Source organism: Dendrobates tinctorius, unplaced genomic scaffold, assembly GCF_039654945.1.
Source record: "Dendrobates tinctorius isolate UK_male_01 unplaced genomic scaffold, ASM3965494v1 ptg000157l, whole genome shotgun sequence".
Taxonomy (NCBI): domain Eukaryota; kingdom Metazoa; phylum Chordata; class Amphibia; order Anura; family Dendrobatidae; genus Dendrobates; species Dendrobates tinctorius.
Window position 1 is genome coordinate 295,547 of NW_027361824.1, and position 26,685 is coordinate 322,231.

Below are 26,685 nucleotides of genomic sequence, written 5' to 3' on the forward strand. Positions count from 1 at the left end.
TGGGATTGGACGCAGTTTATTAATGACGAGGTTGTGTAGAATCGGCTGCAGGGTCTGGACTGGTCTAGGAGGCGGCGACCATTCTAGATGATCCGGATGTTTTCAGTGACTCTTTTTTATGTCGCTCATTCTCTTAACCGATGTCTGAAAGAGAAAAGGAAACAGATAAAATTAATGGTCGGAAAGAACAAGGACGTCATGGGGTCTCGTGTGCAGCCACTGCCGGGGCCACATGGGGCCAACACACAGGACATCACCAAGGAGGGGCATTGTACGTTACTGCAAATGGCACATGACAGATGAGTGGTCTGCACCAAATCTCGGGGGATTGCCCAAATGAAAGTCATCGATGTAAGTGCAGAGAAAATAATCAGGCAGCGCCTGGATGTCCCCTGTGTGCTGCATGCACCCCCGCCATGTGCTGGATGTCCCAAACCTCCGTGTGCTGCATGCCCCTCATCCGTGAGCTGGATGAGGGGCATGGATGAGGGGCATGCATGACCCCCCCAAGTGCAGCATGACCCCCCCAAGAGTGCGGCATGTCCTCCCTCGTGTGCTGGATGCCCACCCAGGAATGCTGCATGCCTCCCCTCATGTGCTAGATGCCGCCCGTGAGCTGGATGCCTCCCTCTGTGTGCTGGATGCCCCCTCGTGCGCTGGATGCCCCCTCGTGAGCTGGATGCCCACCCCCTGTGTGCTAGATGCCCCCCGTGTGCTAGATGCCCAATACGTGTGCTAGATGCCCCCCAATACGTGTGCTAGATGCCCCCCAATACGTGTGCTAGATGCCCCCCAATACGTGTGCTTGACGTCCCCCCCGTGTGCTGTTTGTTTTTCACTGACTAATTGTAGAAGATGAAAAACTTTCAGCAGATTTTTTTTGCAGATGAGAAAAACTGATGAAAACCTGAGAACATTGAGGACAAAAAAATCACTGACACCTGAATAAGTCCAAACAGGAAAAATCCCAACCTCCCTAGACCAGGACCCTGACATGTATTCAGACCCCAGAGCAGGACCTAAAATGTATTCAGACCCCAGACCAGGATCCTAAAATGTATTCAGACCTCAAAGAAAGCCTTAAAATGTATTCAGACACCAGAACAGGACCTTAAAATGTATTCAGACCCCCAGCCCACCACCCTATCAATCCGTTCCAAGCTTTTGTTACACACATTGTTGTCTTACATGGTAACCCCAGTGACGGCCTGAGGAGGTGTTCATCAGCTGACCTCTCACCTTCATCGTGCTCCGTGGGGGCTGGCTCAGCCAATGAAGTGACAACTTCAGACGACTCCTCATGAGCTGGAGCCTCTATCGCCTCTGCGCTCTGATCTTCGGGATGAGCGGGAGCGTCCGGAGGAGCGGAGTCAGATCCTGTGACCTCATCAGGTTCTCCAACCACTACAAGGAGATGGAAACATCCTGTGAGGTCATGAGCAGGGGAGGAACCTGAACCACCCCAGCACAAAGATCTGCCACACCCTCCATCTGACAACACAAAGTCACACCGAGGAACAGAGTACACACAAGAGGGCAGAGGAGTCCTGAGGTGAAAAGAGAAGTCTGGAAGAGGTGTGGGGAGGACGGGGGAAGGTACAGAGGAAGAGGATAGAGGAACCTGAAGAGGGAGGAGGACAGCGGGGTTCGGGAAAAAAGGTCACAGGAACATGAAGTGAGAGGAGGACAGAGGAACCTGCAAGCAGAGGAAAGGGGGGTCTGGAGGAAGAGGACAAAGGAACCTGATGTGTGAGGAAGAGGACAGAGATACCTGCAGGTTGAGAATAGGAGGGTTTGAAGGAATAAAACAGAGGAACCTGCAGGGAGAGGAGGACAGAGATGTCCTGAGGAGGGGGACAGAGGAACATGCAGGGACAGGAGGACACAGGGGGAACGGAGGAGGAGGGCAGTGGAACCTGCAGTGGGAGGAGGACAGGGGGGGTCCGGAGGAAGAGGACGGAAGAACCTGAAGTGGGAAGAGGAGACCAGAGGGGTCCGGAGGAAAAGGACAGAAGAACCTGAAGATTATGGTCTGTGCTCACACTGGCATCTTCTCCGATCTTCCCTCTGGGCCTTAGACTATAGTTGTTGGAGGTCAGACCCCCATTGTTCAGCATTGTATGGTGGCCAGCTCTATATGTCGGTACCTGGGGCGGGCGGCTGCACCACCGTCGTTGGTGACCACTGGGTAAGGATGCTGATCTTCTCCGGATACCAGTGCGTTATGGGCACTGCCAGGGGCTCATCCTCCTCCTCTTCCTCCTTCTCCTGTGTGATGAACAGGGTAATGTAAGGGTCACATGCCACAATGACCCCCCCAGCAGCGCATCTACCACTATGTCATTCCTCGGTGTGGAGACCCCCGGCTGGAGCTACGGTATTAGACTAATGTAAGTGCCGCAGTTTACTGACGCGTGGCCCCCATGTGTTGGGCCCATCAGCATGCACCGCACTCCACCAACCACATGCACACACACTGCACACCAAGGACCTGGGATACAGCAGAGGCCGCGATCAGCACCGAACCCTCGATTACCGGGGGGTCCTTGTATGCTGGGACGGAGAGAGCCCCCACACTGCTCCGGCTGGGATCAGGCAGCTGCGGTCACAATGTAGAGAGATGACACCACAAAGTAGAGAGAGGACACCACAATGTAGAGAGAGGACACCACAAAGTAGAGAGAGGACATCACAAAGTAGAGAGAGGACACCACAAAGTAGAGAGAGGACACCACAAAGTAGAGAGACGACACCAGAAGAGAAGAGGTATTTGGAAAACCTTTAACAAATACCTGTGTGAGTTGCTGAATTGTAGGTTGCTGAGTGCTTTCTACCTGTTCAATTTTTGCGGGGCTTTGGGGGCTTGTTTAACCTATATTTTCTCTCTTCAGGGTTAATCTCTTATTTTACTATCTGTGTTTTTAAGGGTAAACTATATTGCATTTAAATCTTGAGGTGTAACTATATTCACAAGGGGTTAATTAAGGGTGGGAGTTCATACAGTAATTAAGGGTTTATAAGGGGCAGCTGGTTGGGGCTCAACTCCTTTTGGAAGTGCATTGAGCAGCAAGGTGGTGTGCTGGTAAAAGGGGAAAAAAAAAAAAAAAAAAAAAAAAACACCTCTTTTAAATCTTCTGCCTGAGTGAGTGTGAACGAGCTGAGTGTGACCTGAGTGTAAGTGCGAACTGTGGTAAGTGTGTGACTTGTGATTCAGTGACTTTGGATTCAGGGAGTTTCCAAGGGAGGTATTACTGAATTGCTGTTATATTTTATTAATACTTTTTATTTTTGATTATCTTTTCTGTCTGGTGCAATCCCCATTAGGATGTGCTCCACTATTGCCAATGCCATCCAGTGTACGTCTTGCCGCATGTATGAAATCCTTGAACAGCCGGTCGAGGGTGCATACTGCTGTGCGAGATGTGAGCACGTTGTGCATTTGGAAGCCCAGATACTGGATCTAAATGTGCAGCTGGCAACACTGAGATCCATAGACAATATGGAAAGGAGTCTTCTGCTCACTGAGCAGACGCTCAATGGGATAGATGAGGGGGGGGGATGCTAGGTTGGAGCTGCAGGACAGTGAAGCAGCTAGCTGGGTGACAGTTAGAAGGCGGGGTAGAGGGAAGAGCACCAGGGAGGCTAGTCCGGATCTGGCACACCCCAATAAGTTTGCTAAGTTGGCAGATGAGGGGAGTGTTAGTGCAGGAGTAGCACTGCTGCAGCAAGGCATGTCCTCTGAAAGCCGGAGGAGTGTCTGCTCCAGTATGGGGGGAAATAGGAGAGCAGGGCAGGCCAGACAGGTTCTGGTAGTGGGAGACTCAATTATTAGGGGAACAGATAGGGCAATCTGTCACAAAGACAGGGATCGTCGAACGGTGTGCTGCCTACCTGGCGCTCGAGTCCGACACATCGCTGATCGGGCTGACAGATTACTGGGAGGGGCTGGAGAGGATCCAGCGGTCATGGTGCACATTGGCACAAATGACAATGTTAGAGGTAGGTGGAAGGTCCTTAAAGATGATTTCAGGGAATTAGGCTGCAAGCTTAAAGCAAGGACCTCCAAGGTGGTATTTTCGGAAATACTTCCTGTACCACGTGCCACGCCAGAGAGGCAACGGGAGATTAGGGAGGTTAATAAGTGGCTCAGGAATTGGTGTAGGAAGGAGGGGTTTGGGTTCCTGCAGAACTGGGCCGACTTCTCAGTTGGCTACAGGTTCTACGCTAGGGACGGGCTGCACCTCAATGGGGAGGGTGCAGCTGTGCTGGGGGAGAAAATGGCTAGAAGGTTGGAGGAGTGTTTAAACTAGGGACGGGGGGGAGGGTATTCCTTTTATAGGAGGGGAAGACAGTGCAGATAGAGACCTGGGCACAAATAATGATATTGGGGGTGGGGGTGGCATGGGGGGTGGGGTTAGAACAGTTAATAATTTAAGAAAGAACAGAGGTACAGAGAGATACATAAAGTGCATGTATACTAATGCCAGAAGCCTCGCCAACAAGATGGAGGAATTGGAGTTAATGTTGTTGGAACATAATTCTGACATGGTGGGGATATCTGAGACATGGCCGGATGAGAACCGCGACCGGGCGATAATTTACAGGGCTATAGTCTGTTCAGAAATGACCGTACAAATAAGCGAGGGGGAGGCGTGTGTTTATATGTAAAATCATCCTTAAAACCCATCCTGCGTGATAATATATATGAATCTAATGAAAATGTAGAGTCCCTGTGGGTAGAGATAAGGGGAGGGGGGAAAAATAATAAATTACTGATAGGGGTTTGTTATAAGTCTCCAAAAATAATGGAAGCAACAGAGAATATCCTCATAAAGCAAATAGATGAAGCGGCGACTCAAGGAGAAGTCATTATTATGGGGGACTTCAACTACCCTGAAATACATTGGGGAACCGAAACCTGCAGTTCCAGCAAAGGTGATAGGTGTCTGACAACGATGAGAGACAATTACCTTTCACCACTGGTTCAGGACCCAACAAGAGGGGGGGCACTGCTAGACCTAATATTATCCAACAGGCCAGACCGCAGATCAAATGTAAGGGTTGGGGGTCACTGGGGTAATAGTGATCACAAATTAATAAGTTTTCATGTATCCTTTAATAAGATGTGTAGTAGAGGGGTTACAAGGACACTAAACTTCAGGAAGGCAAATTTCCAACGGATGAGAGATGATCTTGGTGCAATAACTGGGACGATATCCTGAGACATAAAAATACACAAAGACAATGGGAGACGTTTATTATCCTCCTGAATAGGAGCTGTGCACAATATATACCGTATGGGAATAAACATGCGAGAAATAGGAGGAAACCATTATGGCTAAATAGAGGTGTAAGGGGCGCAATAAGAGATAAAAATAAAGCATTTAGAGAATTAAAGGAAGTAGGTAGTGATGAGGCATTAACTAAATACAGAAGATTAAATACATTCTGTAAAAAGCAAATCAAGACAGCAAAGATTGAGACAGAGAGACTCATTGCCAGAGAAAGTAAAAATAATCCCAAAATATTCTTTAACTACATAAATAGTAAGAAGCTAAAAAATGATAGTGTTGGTCCCCTTAAAAATAGTCTGGGTGAAATGGTGGATGAGGATGAGGAAAAAGCCAATGTGCTAAATGACTTTTTTTCAACAGTATTTACACAAGAAAATCCCATGACGGATAACATGATCAGGGATAAAAATTCTCCATTAAATGTCACCTGCTTAACCCAGCAGGAAGTACGGCGGCGTCTAAAAATCACTAAAATTGACAAATCCCCGGGCCCGGATGGGATACACCCCCGAGTACTGCAGGAATTAAGCACAGTCATTGATAGACCACTATTTTTAATCTTTAAATATTCCATAATAACAGGGTCTGTACCACAGGACTGGTGTATAGCAAATGTGGTGCCAATATTCAAAAAGGGGACAAAAACTGAACTCGGAAATTATAGGCCAGTAAGTTTAACCTCAACTGTGGGTAAAATCCTGGAGGGTTTTCTAAGAGATACTATACTGGAGTATCTGGAGAAGAATAACCTTATGACCCAATATCAACATGGGTTTACAAGAGACCGTTCCTGTCAGACTAATCTGATAAGCTTTTATGAAGAGGTAAGTTCCGGACTGGACCAAGGGAATGCAGTGGACGTGGTGTACATGGACTTTTCAAAAGCTTTTGATAAGGTGCCACACAAAAGGTTGATACATAAAATGAGAACAATGGGGATAGGGGAAAATAAGTGTAGGTGGGTTAAGAGATGGCTCAGGGATAGGAAACAAAGGGTGGTTATTAATGGAGCACACTCGGACTGGGTCACGGTTAGCAGTGGGGTACCACAGGGGTCAGTTTTGGGCCCGCTTCTTTTTAACATATTTATTAATGACCTTGTAGGGGGCATAGAGAGTAGAATTTCAATATTTGCAGATGACACTAAACTCTGCAGGGTAATTAATACAGAGGAGGACAATTTTATATTACAGGAGGATTTATGTAAACTAGAAGCTTGGGCTGATAAATGGCAAATGAGCTTTAATGGGGATAAATATAAGGTCATGCACTTGGGTAGAACGAACAAGTTGTATAATTATGTGCTTAATTGTAAAACACTAGGCAAAACTGTCACTGAAAGAGACCTGGGTGTATGGGTGGACGACAAACTCACATTTAGTGGCCAGAGTCAGGCAGCTGCTGCAAAGGCAAATAAATTAATAGGATGCATTAAAAGAGGCATAGATGCTCATGAGGAGAACATCATTTTACCTCTATATGAGTCACTAGTGCGACCACACTTAGAATACTGTGTACAGTTCTGGTCTCCGGTGTATAAGAAAGACATAGCTGAACTGGAGCGGGTGCAGAGAAGAGCGACCAAGGTTATTAGGGAACTAGGGGGTCTGCAATACCAAGACAGGTTATTACACTTGGGGTTATTTAGTTTGGAGAATCGAAGGCTTCGGGGTGATCTTATTACAATGTATAAATATATGCGGGGACAATACCAAGACCTTTCTAATGATCTTTTTACTCTTAGACCTGTGACGGGGACAAGGGGGCATCCTCTACGTCTGGAGGAAAGAAGGTTTAAGCATACTCACAGACGCGGATTCTTTACTGTAAGAGCAGTGAGACTATGGAACTCTCTGCCATATGATGTTGTAATGAGTGATTCACTACTAAAATGTAAGAAGGGACTGGATGCCTTTCTTGAAAAGTATAATATTACAAGGTATATACACTAGTCTCCTTAATATTGCGTTGATCCAGGGAGCTAGTCTGATTGCCGGATGAGGAGTCGGGAAGGAATTTTTTTCCCCAATGTGAAGCTTACTGTTTGCCACATGGGGTTTTTTTGCCTTCCTCTGGATCAACATGTTAGGGCAAGTTAGGATAGGATATGGGTTGAACTAGATGGACTTAAAGTCTCCCTTTAACCTTAATAACTATGTTACTATGTTACCACAATGTAGAGAGAGGACACCACAATGTAGAGAGAGGACACCACAATGCAGAGAGAGGACACCACAATGCAGAGAGAGGACACCACAATGTAGAGAGAGTACACCACAAAGTAGAGAGGACACCACAAAGTAGAGAGAGGACACCACAAAGTAGAGAGAGGACACAGCAATGTAGAGAGAAGACACCACAAAGTAGAGAGAGGACACCACAAAGTAGAGAGAGGACATCACAATGTAGAGAGAGGACACCACAATGTAGAGAGAGGACACCACAAAGTAGAGAGAGGACACAGCAATGTAGAGAGAGGACACCACAAAGTAGAGAGAGGACACCACAATGTAGAGAGAGGACACCACAAAGTAGAGAGAGGACACCACAATGTAGAGAGAGGACACAGCAATGTAGAGAGAAGACACAGCAATGTAGAGAGAGGACACCACAAAGTAGAGAGAGGACACCACAAAGTAGAGAGAGGACACCACAATGTAGAGAGAGGACACAGCAATGTAGAGAGAGGACACAGCAATGTAGAGAGAGGGGGGCTTCTCTGTCCTCACCTACATCCATAGACATTACTATGGTGGAAAGTATGTGCCCCCCACATCCACCTCCGGGGGCTTCACTGTCCTCATCTACATCCATAGACATTAATATGGTGGAAAGTATGTGCCCCCCACATCCACCTCCGGTGGCTTCACTGTCCTCATCTACATCCATAGACATTAATATGGAGAAAGTATGTGCCCCCCACATCCACCTCCGGGGGCTTCACTGTCCTTATCTACATCCATAGACATTAATATTGAGAAAAGAATGTGCCCCCCCACATCCTCTTCCGGGGGCTTCACTGTCCTCATCTACATCCATAGCCATTAATATGGAGAAAGTATGTGCCCCCCACATCCACCTCCGGGGGCTTCACTATCCTCATCTACATCCATAGACATTAATATGGAGAAAGTATGTGCCCCCCACATCCACCTCCGGGGGCTTCACTGTCCTCATCTACATCCATAGACATTAATATGGAGAAAGTATGTGCCCCCCACATCCACCTCCGGGGGCTTCTCTGTCCTTATCTACATCCATAGACATTAATATTGAGAAAAGTATGTGCCCCCCACATCCACCTCCGGGGGCTTCACTGTCCTCATCTACATCCATAGACATTAATATGGAGAAAGTATGTGCCCCCCACATCCACCTCCGGGGGCTTCTCTGTCCTCATCTACATCCATAGACATTAATATTGAGAAAAGTATGTGCCCCCCACATCCACCTCCAGGGGCTTCACTGTCCTCATCTACATCCATAGACATTAATATGGAGAAAGTATGTGCCCCCCACATCCACCTCCAGGGGCTTCTCTGTCCTTATCTACATCCATAGACATTAATATTGAGAAAAGTATGTGCCCCCCACATCCACCTCCGGGGGCTTCACTGTCCTCATCTACATCCATAGACATTAATATGGAGAAAGTATGTGCCCCCCACATCCACCTCCGGGGGCTTCTCTGTCCTTATCTACATCCATAGACATTAATATTGAGAAAAGTATGTGCCCCCCACATCCACCTCCAGGGGCTTCACTGTCCTCATCTACATCCATAGACATTAATATGGAGAAAAGTTTGTGCCCCCCACATCCACCTCCGGGGGCTTCACTGTCCTCATCTACATCCATAGACATTAATAAGGAGAAAGTATGTGCCCCCCACATCCACCTCCGGGGGCTTCACTGTCCTCATCTACATCCATAGACATTAATATGGAGAAAGTATGTGCCCCCCACATCCACCTCCGGGGGCTTCACTGTCCTCATCTACATCCATAGACATTAATATGGAGAAAGTATGTGCCCCCCACATCCACCTCCGGGGGCTTCACTGTCCTCATCTACATCCATAGACATTAATATGGAGGAAAGTATGTGCCCCCACATCCACCTCCGGGGGCTTCACTGTCCTCATCTACATCCATAGACATTAATATGGAGAAAGTATGTGCCCCCCACATCCACCTCCGGGGGCTTCTCTGTCCTCATCTACATCCATAGACATTAATATGGAGAAAGTATGTGCCCCCCACATCCACCTCCGGGGGCTTCTCTGTCCTCATCTACAGTGGGTATGGAAAGTATTCACACCCCTTTACATTTTTCACTCTTTGTTTCATTGCAGCCATTTGGTAAATGTAAAAAAGTTCATTTTGTCTCATTAATGTGCACTCTGCACCCCATCTTGCCTGAAAAAAAAACAGAAATGTAGAAATCTCAGACTTTTACTTCCCGCCACAGTGCATTGTGGGAGTTGTAGTCACAGATCACCCACCATGCAGTGCGGCAGAATGCCATGTATTGTGATGTGGGAAGCAGAATCGTGAGCGCAGCTCTGGGTGTGACTGGAGCACTGGTGGTCACCCCAGAATGGGGGATTGGGGGGGGTGACACCTGGCGCGCGGCTCTCACCTGCTCCGCCTGCACATAGGATCCATGTTGTTCGCAGCCGATGTCAAATATGTATTTGCCGGGGCCCAGGATCTGTGAAGAGATGGAGGAGATGAGAAATGTCGGGGCCGGCGGCCACTGGGAGAAGTCAGGATCTGTGACCTTCAGGCTGTCGGGTCCATTCAGCTCCATCTCCCAGATCTGTCAGTGAAGATGACGGTTCAGACCCGGACAGTGGAGAGCTCACAGAGGAGCCGACGCTGCTACACTGTAACGGCCCTTCAGCGAGACCTGTGCTGTCACTCACCGTGTTCTTAGAGAACTTCCCCTGGTAGCGGTGATGGTGATGGACCAGCTCTCCGGCCCCGTCCTGTTTACCGTTCACCCAGGTGCCCATGTACTTGGATCCGGTGTCGGCGTAGGTGTAGACCCCCTGCCCGTGCCTGAAGAAGAAGAGCGAGACCCCAGTTATTGACTTCAGGGGGCCGGGGACTGAGCAAAAGCTTTATCCTGCGGCGACCGGCCCGTTGAGGAGCAGTGACCACCCTGCACCGCACCCCATATCTCAGCACTGTGCTCCTGCCCACTGAGCCAGTCTCCACCACGCTCATCATCAGGCCCACACTGCCTAGAGACACGCTCCTGCCATGGTCACTGCTCCCCTATAGACGTCTGGGCAGTGCTGGGGGCGCTGTTGCATTGGAGTCTACAGGAATGCTGCGCTGAGCATGAAGGTGGAGGGTGGTACTGCACGGGACTCATTTTTATATCTGGACGTGGGATGATGAGAGTTATGATCACGTTTTTTATTTCCCCTGACCCCCTACACCCATGTCAGTTCATTTACCCCAAGACCCCCGGCATACCTCTGGTGGGCGAGCCAGTCTCCATTGTAGGTGTCTCCATTGGCATATCTGTACACGCCCTGACCTTGTCTCTGGTCGTCCACCCAGTCACCTGCACACAACGGAAGACCACCAGGGTCATCAATCAGCAGTAATGGGGCTGAATGGGTTAACTGAGTGGTGTCTGAACAGTGGCTCTTCAGATGATGGAAAACTACAACTTCCCACCTGGGTGGGGGTCGCAGATCGGAGACCGCCACAAAGGCCGATGGACGGAGACCGCCACAAGGGCCGATGGACGGAGACCGCCACAAGGGCCGATGGACGGAGACCGCCACAAGGGCCGATGGACGGAGACCGCCACAAGGGCCGATGGACGGAGACCGCCACAAGGGCCGATGGACGGAGACCGCCACAAGGGCCGATGGACGGAGACCGCCACAAGGGCCGATGGACGGAGACCGCCACAAGGGCCGATGGACGGAGACCGCCACAAGGGCCGATGGACGGAGACTGCCACAAGGGCCGATGGACGGAGACCGCCACAAGGGCTGATGGACGGAGACCGCCGCAGGGGCCAATGGATGGACATCGCTGCAGGGGTCAATGGAGGGAGACCGCCATAAGGGCCGATGGACGGAGACCGCCACAAGGGCCGATGGACGGAGACCGCCACAAGGGCCGATGGACGGAGACCACTGCAGGGGCCAATGGAGGGAGACCGCCACAAGGGTCGATGGACGGAGACCGCCGCAGAGGTCAATGGAGGGAGATCGCCACAAGGGCCGAAGGATGGAGACCACCAAAAGGGCCAATGGACGGAGACCGCCACAAGAGCCGATGGACAGAGACCGCCGCAGGGGCCAATGGAGGGAGACTGCCACAAGGGCTGATGGACGGAGACCGCCACAAGGGTCGATGGACAGAGACCGCCGCAGGGGCTAATGGAGGGAGACCGTAGCAAGGGCCGATGGACGGAGACCATTCCAAGGGATGATGGACGGAGACTGCCGCAGGGGCCGATGGGCGGAGACCGCCACAAGGGCCGATGGACGAAGACCGCCACAAGGGCAGATGACGGAGACCACCGCAGGGGACGATGGACGGAGACCGCCAAGCGCCGCAGGGGCCGATGGATAGAGACCGCCACAATGGCCGACGGACAGAGACCGCCGCAGGGGCCAATGGACGGAGACCGCCCACAATCCGCCGGTGCTGCCTCGTCACCTTCATATTTGGACCCGTCCGGATACAGGAAGGTTCCGGCGCCGTGTTTGCGGTTTTGGTAATATTCTCCTAAGTAGCGAGCACCATTCTTGAAACGATACGTCCCCTGCGGAGAGGAAAGAGTCATCAGCCAAGGAAATAACCTGCATACACCAGGGGTTACGGGGTTAATGTGCTCACCTGGCCGTGCCGCCGGCCGCCCTCGTAAAGCCCATCATAAGTGTCTCCGTTTGGAAGTCGCGCTTTTCCGTGTCCGTGTCTCTCACCGGCTTCATTCCTCTCCCCGTCATATTCCTGAGGGAAGAGAGGGGACGACAGTGAGTCCAGAGCATGGCCGCCATGTCTGCTCCGCTGCCAGCTCCATAGACCAGAAACAGCACAAAAATCCAGACACCTCCTGTACCCCCCTAATAATCCAGACACTCCTTGTACCCCCCTAATAATCCAGACACTCCCTGTACCTCCTTTAATAATCCAGACACCCCCTGTACCCCCCTAATAATCCAGACACCCCCTGTACCCGCATTAATGACCCAGACACCTCCTGTACCCCTAATAATTCAGACACCCCCGATACCTCACTAATAATCCAAACACTCCCTGCACCCCCCTAATAATCTAGACAACTACTGTACCCCCTAATAATCCAGACACCCCATGTACCTCATCTAATAATCCAGATCCTACCTGTACCTCCCCTAACAATGCAGACACCCCCTGTACCTCCCCTAATAGTCCAGATACTCCCTGTACCCCCTAATAATCCTGACACTCTCTGTACCCCCCTAATAATCCAGACACCCCCTGTAACCCTTAATAATCCAGACACCCCCTGTACCCCCTAATAATTCAGATACCCCCTGTACCCCCATAATAATCCAGACACCCCCTGTACCTCCCCTAATAATCCAGACACCCCCTGTACCTCCCCTAATAATCCAAACACCTCCTGTACCTCCCCTAATAATCCAGACACCCCCTGTACCCCCCTAATAATCCAGACACCCCCTGTACCCCCCTAATAATCCAGACAACCCCTGTACCTCCCCTAATAATCCAGACACTCCCTGTAACTCCCCTAAGAATCCAGAAACTCCCTGTACCCCCTAATAATCCAAACACTCCCTGTACCTCCCTTATAATCCAGACACCCCCTGTACCCCTCTAATAATCCAGACACCCCCTGTACCTCCTAATAATCCACACACCCCCTGTACCTCTCTAATAATCCAGACACCCCCTGTACCCCTCTAATAATCCAGACACCCCCTGTACCCCTCTAATAATCCAGACACTCCCTGATAATCCAGCTACCTCCTGTACCCCCCTAATAATCCAGACATCCCTTGTACCCCACTAATAATCCAGACACTCCCTATACCTCCCCTAAAAATCCAGACACTCCCTGTACCTCCCTAATAATCCAGACACCCCCTGTACCTCTCCAATTAATCCAGACACCCCCTGTACCCCCTAATATTCCAGACACCCCCTGTACCTCCCTAATAATCCAGACACCCCCTGTACCCCCTAATAATCCAGACACCCCTTGTACCCCGTAATATTCCAGACACTCCCTGTACCCCCTAATAATCCAGACACCCCCTGTACCTCCGTAATAATCCAGACACTCCCTGTACCTCCCTAATAATCCAGACACCTCCAGTACCTCCCTAATAATTCAGACACCCCCTGTACCCCCTAATAATCCAGACACCCCCTGTACCCCCTAATAATCCAGACATCCCCTGTATCCCCTAATAATCCAGACACCCCCTGTAACTCCTTAATAATTCAGACACCTCCTGTACCCCCTAATAATCCAGACACCCCCTGTACCCCCTAATAATCCAGACACCCTCTGTACCCCCTAATAATCCAGACACCCCCTGTACCCCCTAATAATCCAGACATCCCCTGTATCCCCTAATAATCCAGACACCCCCTGTACCTCCTAATAATCCAGACACCCCCTGTACCTCCAAATAATCCAGACACTCCCTGTACCTCCCTAATAATCCAGACACCCCCTGTACCTCCCTAATAATACAGACACTCCCTGTAACCCTAATAATACAGACACCCCCTGTAACCCTAATAATACAGACACCCCCTGTAACCCTAATAATACAGACACTCCCTGTAACCCTAATAATACAGACACCCCCTGTAACCCTAATAATACAGACACCCCCTGTACCTCCCTAATAATCCAGACACTCCCTGTACCTCCTTTAATAATCCAGACACCCCCTGTACCCCCCTATAACCCAGACACCTCCTGTACCCCTAATAATTCAGACACCCCCGATACCTCACTAATAATCCAAACACTCCCTGCACCCCCCTAATAATCTAGACAACTACTGTACCCCCTAATAATCCAGACACCCCATGTACCTCATCTAATAATCCAGATCCTACCTGTACCTGCCCTAACAATGCAGACACCCCCTGTACCTCCCCTAATAGTCCAGATACTCCCTGTACCCCCTAATAATTCTGACACTCTCTGTACCCCCCTAATAATCCAGACACCCCCTGTAACCCTTAATAATCCAGACACCCCCTGTACCCCCTAATAATTCAGATACCCCCTGTACCCCCATAATAATCCAGACACCCCCTGTACCTCCCCTAATAATCCAGACACCCCCTGTACCCCCCTAATAATCCAGACACCCCCTGTACCCCCCTAATAATCCAGACACCCCCTGTACCTCCCCTAATAATCCAGACACTCCCTGTAACTCCCCTAAGAATCCAGAAACTCCCTGTACCCCCTAATAATCCAAACACTCCCTGTACCTCCCTTATAATCCAGACACCCCCTGTACCCCTCTAATAATCCAGACACCCCCTGTACCCCCTAATAATCCACACACCCCCTGTACCTCTCTAATAATCCAGACACCCCCTGTACCCCTCTAATAATCCAGACACCCCCTGTACCCCTCTAATAATCCAGACACTCCCTGATAATCCAGCTACCTCCTGTACCCCCCTAATAATCCAGACATCCCTTGTACCCCACTAATAATCCAGACACTCCCTATACCTCCACTAATAATCCAGACACTCCCTGTACCTCCCTAATAATCCAGACACCCCCTGTACCTCTCCAATTAATCCAGACACCCCCTGTACCCCCTAATATTCCAGACACCCCCTGTACCTCCCTAATAATCCAGACACCCCCTGTACCCCCTAATAATCCAGACACCCCTTGTACCCCGTAATATTCCAGACACTCCCTGTACCCCCTAATAATCCAGACACCCCCTGTACCTCCCTAATAATCCAGACACTCCCTGTACCTCCCTAATAATCCAGACACCTCCAGTACCTCCCTAATAATTCAGACACCCCCTGTACCCCCTAATAATCCAGACACCCCCTGTACCCCCTAATAATCCAGACATCCCCTGTATCCCCTAATAATCCAGACACCCCCTGTAACTCCTTAATAATTCAGACACCTCCTGTACCCCCTAATAATCCAGACACCCCCTGTACCCCCTAATAATCCAGACACCCTCTGTACCCCCTAATAATCCAGACACCCCCTGTACCCCCTAATAATCCAGACATCCCCTGTATCCCCTAATAATCCAGACACCCCCTGTACCTCCTAATAATCCAGACACCCCCTGTACCTCCAAATAATCCAGACACTCCCTGTACCTCCCTAATAATCCAGACACCCCCTGTACCTCCCTAATAATACAGACACTCCCTGTAACCCTAATAATACAGACACCCCCTGTACCTCCCTAATAATCCAGACACCCCCTGTAACCCTAATAATCCAGACACCCCCTGTACCCCCTAATAATCCAGACACCCCCTGTACCTCCTAATAATCCAGACACCCCCTGTACCTCCCTAATAATCCAGACACCCCCTGTACCTCCCTAATAATCCAGACACTCCCTGTAACCCTAATAATACAGACACCCCCTGTACCTCCCTAATAATCCAGACACCCCCTGTAACCCTAATAATCCAGACACCCCCTGTACCCCCCTAATAATCCACACACCCCCTGTACCTCTCTAATAATAATCCAGACACCCCCTGTACCCCTCTAATAATCCAGACACCCCCTGTACCCCTCTAATAATCCAGACACTCCCTGATAATCCAGCTACCTCCTGTACCCCCCTAATAATCCAGACATCCCTTGTACTCCACTAATAATCCAGACACTCCCTATACCTCCCCTAATAATCCAGACACTCCCTGTACCTCCCTAATATTCCAGACACCCCCTGTACCTCCCTAATAATCCAGACACCCCCTGTATCCCCTAATAATCCAGACACCCCTTGTACCCCGTAATATTCCAGACACTCCCTGTACCCCCTAATAATCCAGACACCCCCTGTACCTCCCTAATAATCCAGACACTCCCTGTACCTCCCTAATAATCCAGACACCTCCAGTACCTCCCTAATAATTCAGACACCCCCTGTACCCCCTAATAATCCAGACACCCCCTGTACCCCCTAATAATCCAGACATCCCATGTATCCCCTAATAATCCAGACACCCCCTGTAACTCCTTAATAATTCAGACACCTCCTGTACCCCCTAATAATCCAGACACCCCCTGTACCCCCTAATAATCCAGACACCCTCTGTACCCCCTAATAATCCAGACACCCCCTGTACCCCCTAATAATCCAGACATCCCCTGTATCCCCTAATAATCCAGACATCCCCTGTACCCCCTAATAATCCAGACATCCCCTGTATCCCCTAATAATCCAGACACCCCCTGTACCTCCCTAATAATCCAGACACCCTCTGTACCCCCTAATAATCCAGACACCCCCTGTACCCCCTAATAATCCAGACATCCCTTGTATCCCCTAATAATCCAGACACCCCCTGTACCCCCTAATAATCCAGACACCCCCTGTACCCCCTAATAATCCAGACCCCCCTGTACCCCCTAATAATCCAGACATCCCCTGTATCCCCTAATAATCCAGACACCCCCGTACCCCCTAATAATCCAGACCCCCCTGTACCGCTCTAATAATCCAGACACCCCCTGTACCCCCTAATAATCCAGACATCCCTTGTATCCCCTAATAATCTAGACACCCCCTGTACCCCCTAATAATCCAGACACCCACTGTACCCCCTAATAATCCAGACCCCCCTGTACCCCCTAATAATCCAGACATCCCCTGTATCCCCTAATAATCCAGACCCCCCCGTACCCCCTAATAATCCAGACCCCCCTGTACCGCTCTAATAATCCAGACACCCTCTGTACCCCCTAATAATCCAGACACCCCCTGTACCCCCTAATAATCCAGACACCCCCTGTGCCCCCTAATAATCCAGACACCCCCTGTACCCCCTAATAATCCAGACAGCCCCTGTACCTCCCTAATAATCCAGACACCCTCTGTACCCCCTAATAATCCAGACATCCCCTGTATCCCCTAATAATCCAGACACCCCCTGTACCTCCTAATAATCCAGACACCCCCTGTACCTCCAAATAATCCAGACACTCCCTGTACCTCCCTAATAATCCAGACACCCCCTGTACCTCCCTAATAATACAGACACTCCCTGTAACCCTAATAATACAGACACCCCCTGTACCTCCCTAATAATCCAGACACCCCCTGTAACCCTAATAATACAGACACCCCCTGTACCCCCTAATAATCCAGACACCCCCTGTACCTCCTAATAATCCAGACACCCCCTGTACCTCCTAATAATCCAGACACCCCCTGTACCCTAATAATCCAGACACCCCCTGTACCTCCCTAATAATCCAGACACTCCCTGTAACCCTAATAACAGACACCCCCTGTACCTCCCTAATAATCCAGACACCCCCTGTAACCCTAATAATACAGACACCCCCTGTACCCCCTAATAATCCAGACACCCCCTGTACCCCCTAATAATCCAGACACCCCCTGTACCTCCCTAATAATCCAGACACCCCCTGTACCTCCCTAATAATCCAGACAATCCCTGTAACCCTAATAATACAGACACTTCCTGTACCCCCTAATAATACAAACACCGCCTGTAACCCTAATAATACAAACACCGCCTGTAACCCTAATAATACAGACACCCCCTGTAACCCTAATAATACAGACACCCCCTGTAACCCTTAATAATACAGACACCCCCTGTACCTCCCTAATAATCCAGACACTCCCTGTAACCCTAATAATCCAGACACTCCCTGTAACCCTAATAATACAGACACCCCCTGTAACCCTAATAATCCAGACACTCCCTGTAACCCTAATAATCCAGACACCCCCTGTACCTCCCTAATAATCCAGACACCCCCTGTAACCCTAATAATCCAGACACTCCCTGTAACCCTAATAATACAGACACCCCCTGTAACCCTAATAATACAGACACTCCCTGTACCCCCTAATAATACAGACACCCCCTGTACCTCCCTAATAATCCAGACACCCCCTGTAACCCTAATAATACAGACACCCCCTGTACCCCCTAATAATCCAGACACCCTCTGTACCCCTTAATAATCCAGACATCCCCTGTATCCCCTAATAATCCAGACATCCCCTGTACCCCCTAATAATCCAGACACCCTCTGTACCCCCTAATAATGCAGACACCCCCTGTATCCCCTAATAATCCAGACACCCTCTGTACCCCCTAATAATCCAGACATCCCCTGTATCCCCTAATAATCCAGACACCCCCTGTACCTCCTAATAATCCAGACACCCCCTGTACCTCCTAATAATCCAGACACCCCCTGTACCTCCCTAATAATCCAGACACCCCCTGTAACCCTAATAATACAGACACCCCCTGTACCTCCCTAATAATCCAGACACCCCCTGTAACCCTAATAATCCAGACACCCCCTGTACCTCCCTAATAATCCAGACACCCCCTGTAACCCTAATAATCCAGACACCCCCTGTACCCCCTAATAATCCAGACACCCCCTGTACCTCCTAATAATCCAGACACCCCCTGTACCTCCTAATAATCCAGACACCCCCTGTACCTCCCTAATAATCCAGACACCCCCTGTACCTCCCTAATAATCCAGACACTCCCTGTAACCCTAATAATACAGACACCCACTGTACCTCCCTAATAATCCAGACACCCCCTGTAACCCTAATAATACAGACACCCCCTGTACCTCCTAATAATCCAGACACCCCCTGTACCTCCTAATAATCCAGACACCCCATGTACCCCCTAATAATCCAGACACTCCCTGTACCCCCTAATAATCCAGACACTCCCTGTACCCCCTAATAATACAGACACCCCCTGTACCTCCCTAATAATACAGACACCCCCTGTACCTCCCTAATAATCCAGACACCCCCTGTAACCCTAATAATCCAGACACTCCCTGTAACCCTAATAATACAGACACCCCCTGTACCTCCCTAATAATTCAGACACCCCCTGTAACCCTAATAATACAGACACCCCCTGTACCCCCTAATAATCCAGACACCCCCAGTAACCCTAATAATACAGACACCCCCTGTACCCCTAATAATCCAGACACCTCCTGTACCCCTCTAATAATACAGACACCCCCTGTACCCATAATAATCCAGACACCCCCTGTACCCCTCTAATAATCCAGACACCCCCTGTACCTCCCTAATAATCCAGACACCCCCTGTACCTCCCTAATAATGCAGACACCCCCTGTACCCCTAATAATCCAGACACCCCCTGTACCCCTCTAATAATCCAGACACCCCCTGTACCCCTAATAATCCAGACACCCCCTGTACCCCTAATAATCCAGACACCTCCTGTACCTCCTAATAATCCAGACACCCCCTGTACCCCTAATAATCCAGACACCCCCTGTACCCCTAATAATCCAGACACCTCCTGTACCTCCTAATAATCCAGACACTCCCTGTACCCCCTAATAATACAGACACCCCCTGTACCTCCTAATAATCCAGACACCCCCTGTACCTCCCTAATAATCCAGACACCTCCTGTACCTCCTAATAATCCAGACACCCCCTGTACCTCCCTAATAATACAGACACTCCCTGTAACCCTAATAATACAGACACCCCCTGTACCTCCCTAATAATCCAGACACCCCTGTAACCCTAATAATACAGACACCCCCTGTACCCCCTAATAATCCAGACACCCCCTGTACCTCCTAATAATCCAGACACCCCCTGTACCTCCTAATAATCCAGACACCCCCTGTACCTCCCTAATAATCCAGACACCCCCTGTACCTCCCTAATAATCCAGACACTCCCTGTAACCCTAATAACAGACACCCCCTGTACCTCCCTAATAATCCAGACACCCCCTGTAACCCTAATAATACAGACACCCCCTGTACCCCCTAATAATCCAGACACCCCCTGTACCTCCTAATAATCCAGACACCCCCTGTACCTCCCTAATAATCCAGACACCCCCTGTACCTCCCTAATAATCCAGACAATCCCTGTAACCCTAATAATACAGACACTTCCTGTACCCCCTAATAATACAAACACCGCCTGTAACCCTAATAATACAGACACCCCCTGTAACCCTAATAATACAGACACCCCCTGTAACCCTTAATAATACAGACACCCCCTGTACCTCCCTAATAATCCAGACACTCCCTGTAACCCTAATAATCCAGACACTCCCTGTAACCCTAATAATACAGACACCCCCTGTAACCCTAATAATCCAGACACTCCCTGTAACCCTAATAATCCAGACACCCCCTGTACCTCCCTAATAATCCAGACACCCCCTGTAACCCTAATAATCCAGACACTCCCTGTAACCCTAATAATACAGACACCCCCTGTAACCCTAATAATACAGACACCCACTGTACCTCCCTAATAATCCAGACACCCCCTGTAACCCTAATAATACAGACACCCCCTGTACCTCCTAATAATCCAGACACCCCCTGTACCTCCTAATAATCCAGACACCCCATGTACCCCCTAATAATCCAGACACTCCCTGTACCCCCTAATAATCCAGACACTCCCTGTACTCCCTAATAATACTGACACCCCCTATACCTCCCTAATAATACAGACACCCCCTGTACCTCCCTAATAATCCAGACACCCCCTGTAACCCTAATAATCCAGACACTCCCTGTAACCCTAATAATACAGACACCCCCTGTACCCCCTAATAATCCAGACACCCCCAGTAACCCTAATAATACAGACACCCCCTGTACCCCTAATAATCCAGACACCTCCTGTACCCCTCTAATAATACAGACACCCCCTGTACCCCTAATAATACAGACACCCCCTGTACCTCCCTAATAATCCAGACACCCCCTGTAACCCTAATAATCCAGACACTCCCTGTAACCCTAATAATACAGACACCCCCTGTACCTCCCTAATAATTCAGACACCCCCTGTAACCCTAATAATACAGACACCCCCTGTACCCCCTAATAATCCAGACACCCCCAGTAACCCTAATAATACAGACACCCCCTGTACCCCTAATAATCCAGACACCTCCTGTACCCCTCTAATAATACAGACACCCCCTGTACCCCTAATAATCCAGACACCCCCTGTACCCCTCTAATAATCCAGACACCCCCTGTACCTCCCTAATAATCCAGACACCCCCTGTACCTCCCTAATAATGCAGACACCCCCCTGTACCCCTAATAATCCAGACACCCCCTGTACCCCTCTAATAATCCAGACACCCCCTGTACCCCTAATAATCCAGACACCCCCTGTACCCCTAATAATCCAGACACCTCCTGTACCTCCTAATAATCCAGACACCCCCTGTACCCCTAATAATCCAGACACCCCCTGTACCCCTAATAACCCAGACACCTCCTGTACCTCCTAATAATCCAGACACTCCCTGTACCCCCTAATAATACAGACACCCCCTGTACCTCCTAATAATCCAGACACCCCCTGTACCTCCCTAATAATCCAGACACCTCCTGTACCTCCTAATAATCCAGACACCCCCTGTACCTCCCTAATAATACAGACACTCCCTGTAACCCTAATAATACAGACACCCCCTGTACCTCCCTAATAATCCAGACACCCCCTGTAACCCTAATAATACAGACACCCCCTGTACCCCCTAATAATCCAGACACCCCCTGTACCTCCTAATAATCCAGACACCCCCTGTACCTCCTAATAATCCAGACACCCCCTGTACCTCCCTAATAATCCAGACACCCCCTGTACCTCCCTAATAATCCAGACACTCCCTGTAACCCTAATAACAGACACCCCCTGTACCTCCCTAATAATCCAGACACCCCCTGTAACCCTAATAATACAGACACCCCCTGTACCCCCTAATAATCCAGACACCCCCTGTACCTCCTAATAATCCAGACACCCCCTGTACCTCCCTAATAATCCAGACAATCCCTGTAACCCTAATAATACAGACACTTCCTGTACCCCCTAATAATACAAACACCGCCTGTAACCCTAATAATACAGACACCCCCTGTAACCCTAATAATACAGACACCCCCTGTAACCCTTAATAATACAGACACCCCCTGTACCTCCCTAATAATCCAGACACTCCCTGTAACCCTAATAATCCAGACACTCCCTGTAACCCTAATAATACAGACACCCCCTGTAACCCTAATAATCCAGACACTCCCTGTAACCCTAATAATCCAGACACCCCCTGTACCTCCCTAATAATCCAGACACCCCCTGTAACCCTAATAATACAGACACTCCCTGTACCCCCTAATAATACAGACACCCCCTGTACCTCCCTAATAATCCAGACACCCCCTGTAACCCTAATAATACAGACACCCCCTGTACCCCCTAATAATCCAGACACCCTCTGTACCCCTTAATAATCCAGACATCCCCTGTACCCCCTAATAATCCAGACACTCCCTGTAACCCTAATAATCCAGACACCCCCTGTACCTCCCTAATAATCCAGACACCCCCTGTAACCCTAATAATACAGACACTCCCTGTACCCCCTAATAATACAGACACCCCCTGTACCTCCCTAATAATCCAGACACCCCCTGTAACCCTAATAATACAGACACCCCCTGTACCCCCTAATAATCCAGACACCCTCTGTACCCCTTAATAATCCAGACATCCCCTGTACCCCCTAATAATCCAGACACCCTCTGTACCCCCTAATAATGCAGACACCCCCTGTATCCCCTAATAATCCAGACACCCTCTGTACCCCCTAATAATCCAGACATCCCCTGTATCCCCTAATAATCCAGACACCCCCTGTACCTCCTAATAATCCAGACACCCCCTGTACCTCCCTAATAATCCAGACACCCCCTGTAACCCTAATAATCCAGACACCCCCTGTACCCCCTAATAATCCAGACACCCCCTGTACCCCCTAATAATCCAGACACCCCCTGTACCTCCTAATAATCCAGACACCCCCTGTACCTCCCTAATAATCCAGACACCCCCTGTACCTCCCTAATAATCCAGACACTCCCTGTACCCCTAATAATCCAGACACCCCCTGTACCCCTAATAATACAGACACCCCCTGTACCCCCTAATAATCCAGACACCCCCTGTACCTCCCTAATAATACAGACACTCCCTGTACCTCCCTAATAATCCAGACACTCCCTGTACCCCTAATAATCCAGACACCCCCTGTACCCCTAATAATACAGACACCCCCTGTACCCCCTAATAATCCAGACACCCCCTGTACCCCCTAATAATCCAGACACCCCCTGTACCTCCCTAATAATACAGACACTCCCTGTACCTCCCTAATAATCCAGACACCCCCTGTACCCCTAATAATCCAGACACCCCCTGTACCCCTAATAATCCAGACACCCCCTGTACCTCCCTTATAATCCGGTTTCTCACCCCCTGATCCGGCTCAGCCTCCTCCTCGAAGTCGGACTCCAGGTCAGACATGGCCGCTGCCGCTGTCCGGTGCTCGCTGTCCCGGTCCGGGCTCCGCCGTCTCTGATCTCCTCTCCTTTTTGTAGCTGCAGTTTCGCGTTACCAAGGAGACGCGTTTGGTCTCCATGGAGATGCGTCCCGCCGTACGGCTGCTGTGAGTTTCCATGGAGATGGTGTCACATGACCGACGGAAGCCTCGCGGCCATTTATGTTAATCCCCGGGGCCGCAGGAGCCTGTGATCTCCAGAGCGGAGCGGGCTGCGGGCACCGGGAGGAGCTGCGGGCACCGGGAGGAGCTGCGGGCACAGGGAGGAGCTGCGGGTACAGGGAGGAGCTGCGGGCGCCGGGAGGAGCTGCGGGCACCGGAGGAGCTGCGGGTACAGGGAGGAGCTGCGGGCACAGGGAGGAGCTGCGGGTACAGGGAGGAGCTGCGGGCGCCGGGGGAGCTGCGGGCACAGGAGGAGCTGCCGGCACCGGGAGGAGCTGCCGGCACAGGGAGGAGCTGCGGGCGCCGGGAGGAGCTGCCGGCACAGGGAGGAGCTGCGGGCGCCGGGAGGAGCTGCGGGCACCGGGGGAGCTGCGGGTACAGGGAGGAGCTGCGGGCACCGGGGGAGCTGCGGGTACAGGGAGGAGCTGCGGGCACCGGAGGAGCTGCGGGTACAGGGAGGAGCTGCGGGCACCGGGGGAGCTGCGGGCACCGGGAGGAGCTGCGGGCACCGGGGGAGCTGCGGGCACCGGGAAGAGCTGCGGGCACCGGGGGAGCTGCGGGCACCGGGAGGAGCTGCGGGCACCGGGAAGAGCTGCGGGCACCGGGGGAGCTGCGGGCACAGGGAGGAGCTGCGGGTACAGGGAGGAGCTGCGGGCGCCGGGAGGAGCTGCGGGCACCGGAGGAGCTGCGGGTACAGGGAGGAGCTGCGGGCACAGGGAGGAGCTGCGGGCACAGGGAGGAGCTGCGGGTACAGGGAGGAGCTGCGGGCGCCGGGGGAGCTGCGGGCACAGGAGGAGCTGCCGGCGCAGGGAGGAGCTGCGGGCGCCGGGAGGAGCTGCGGGCGCCGGGAGGAGCTGCCGGCGCCGGGAGGAGCTGCCGGCGCAGGGAGGAGCTGCGGGCGCAGGGAGGAGCTGCGGGCACCGGGGGAGCTGCGGGTACAGGGAGGAGCTGCGGGCACCGGGGGAGCTGCGGGTACAGGGAGGAGCTGCGGGCACCGGAGGAGCTGCGGGTACAGGGAGGAGCTGCGGGCACCGGGGGAGCTGCGGGTACAGGGAGGAGCTGCGGGCACCGGGGGAGCTGCGGGCACCGGGAGGAGCTGCGGGCACCGGGGGAGCTGCGGGCACCGGGAAGAGCTGCGGGCACCGGGGGAGCTGCGGGCACCGGGAGGAGCTGCGGGCACAGGGAGGAGCTGCGGGCACAGGGAAGAGCTGCGGGCACCGGGGGAGCTGCGGGCACAGGGAGGAGCTGCGGGCACAGGGAAGAGCTGCGGGCACCGGGGGAGCTGCGGGTACAGGGAGGAGCTGCGGGCACCGGGGGAGCTGCGGGTACAGGGAGGAGCTGCGGGCACAGGGAGGAGCTGCGGGCACCGGGAGGAGCTGCGGGCACAGGGAAGAGCTGCGGGCACCGGGGGAGCTGCGGGTACAGGGAGGAGCTGCGGGCACCGGAGGAGCTGCGGGCGCAGGGAGGAGCTGCGGGCACAGGGAAGAGCTGCGGGCACCGGGGGAGCTGCGGGCACCGGGAGGAGCTGCGGGCACAGGGAAGAGCTGCGGGCACCGGGGGAGCTGCGGGTACAGGGAGGAGCTGCGGGCACCGGAGGAGCTGCGGGCGCAGGGAGGAGCTGCGGGCACAGGGAAGAGCTGCGGGCACCGGGGGAGCTGCGGGCACCGGGAGGAGCTGCGGGCACAGGGAAGAGTTGCGGGCACAGGGAGGAGTTGCGGGCACAGGGAGGAGCTGCGGGCACCGGGAGGAGCTGCGGGCACCGGGAGGAGCTGCGGGCGCAGGGAGGAGCTGCGGGCACAGGGAAGAGCTGCGGGCACCGGGGGAGCTGCGGGCACCAGGGGATCTGCGGGCACAGGGAGGAGCTGCGGGCGCCGGGGGAGCTGCGGGCACAGGGAAGAGCTGCGGGCACCGGGGGAGCTGCGGGCACAGGGAAGAGCTGCGGGCACCGGGGGAGCTGCGGGCACAGGGAGGAGCTGCGGGCACAGGGAGGAGCTGCGGGCACAGGAGGAGCTGCGGGCACAGGGAGGAGCTGCGGGCACAGAGGGAGCTGCGGGCACAGGAGGAGCTGCGGGCACAGGAGGAGCTGCGGGCACAGGGGGAGCTGCGGGCACAGGAGGAGCTGCGGGCACAGGGGGAGCTGCGGGCACAGGAGGAGCTGCGGGCACAGGGAGGAGCTGCGGGCACAGAGGGAGCTGCGGGCACAGGAGGAGCTGCGGGCACAGGAGGAGCTGCGGGCACAGGGGGAGCTGCGGGCACAGGAGGAGCTGCGGGCACAGGGGGAGCTGCGGGCACAGGAGGAGCTGCGGACACCGGGGGAGCTGCGGGCACAGCTGCGGGTACCAGGGGATCTGCGGGCACGGGAGGAGCTGCGGGCACAGGAGGAGCTGCGGGCACCGGGGGAGAGCTGCGGGCACGGGGGGAGCTGCGGGCACAGCTGCGGGTACCGGGGGATCTGCGGGCACGGGTGGAGCTGCGGGCACCGGGGGATCTGCAGGCACGGGGGGAGCTGTGGGCACGGGGGGAGCTGTGGACAT

General features: G+C 52.1%; 2 protein-coding genes across 5 annotated transcripts; both read right to left on the reverse strand.

Moving 5' to 3' along the window:
* On the reverse strand, positions 1-24,106 carry LOC141051496 (radial spoke head 1 homolog). 4 transcript variants are annotated; one of them, XM_073548423.1, is made up of 9 exons: positions 23,905-24,106; positions 12,167-12,280; positions 11,987-12,092; positions 10,781-10,871; positions 10,222-10,357; positions 9,936-10,007; positions 2,148-2,268; positions 1,240-1,404; positions 1-144 (listed from the first exon to the last, which is right to left on the reverse strand). In XM_073548423.1, the coding sequence occupies exons 1-9, from the start codon at positions 23,953-23,955 to the stop codon at positions 134-136; spliced, it is 867 nt and encodes a 288-aa protein (XP_073404524.1). In that variant the 5' UTR covers positions 23,956-24,106; the 3' UTR covers positions 1-133. The 4 variants fall into 4 exon arrangements, with proteins under 4 accessions (XP_073404524.1, XP_073404523.1, XP_073404525.1 ...); XM_073548422.1 differs by having other exon boundaries at positions 9,936-10,115; XM_073548424.1 differs by lacking the exons at positions 1-144; positions 1,240-1,404; positions 2,148-2,268 and adding an exon at positions 2,327-2,599 and having other exon boundaries at positions 9,936-10,115.
* Positions 24,043-26,685, reverse strand: LOC141051423 (uncharacterized). The gene has a single exon (XM_073548358.1). It carries the CDS (start codon positions 26,683-26,685, stop codon positions 24,043-24,045), a length of 2,643 nt encoding a protein of 880 aa, XP_073404459.1.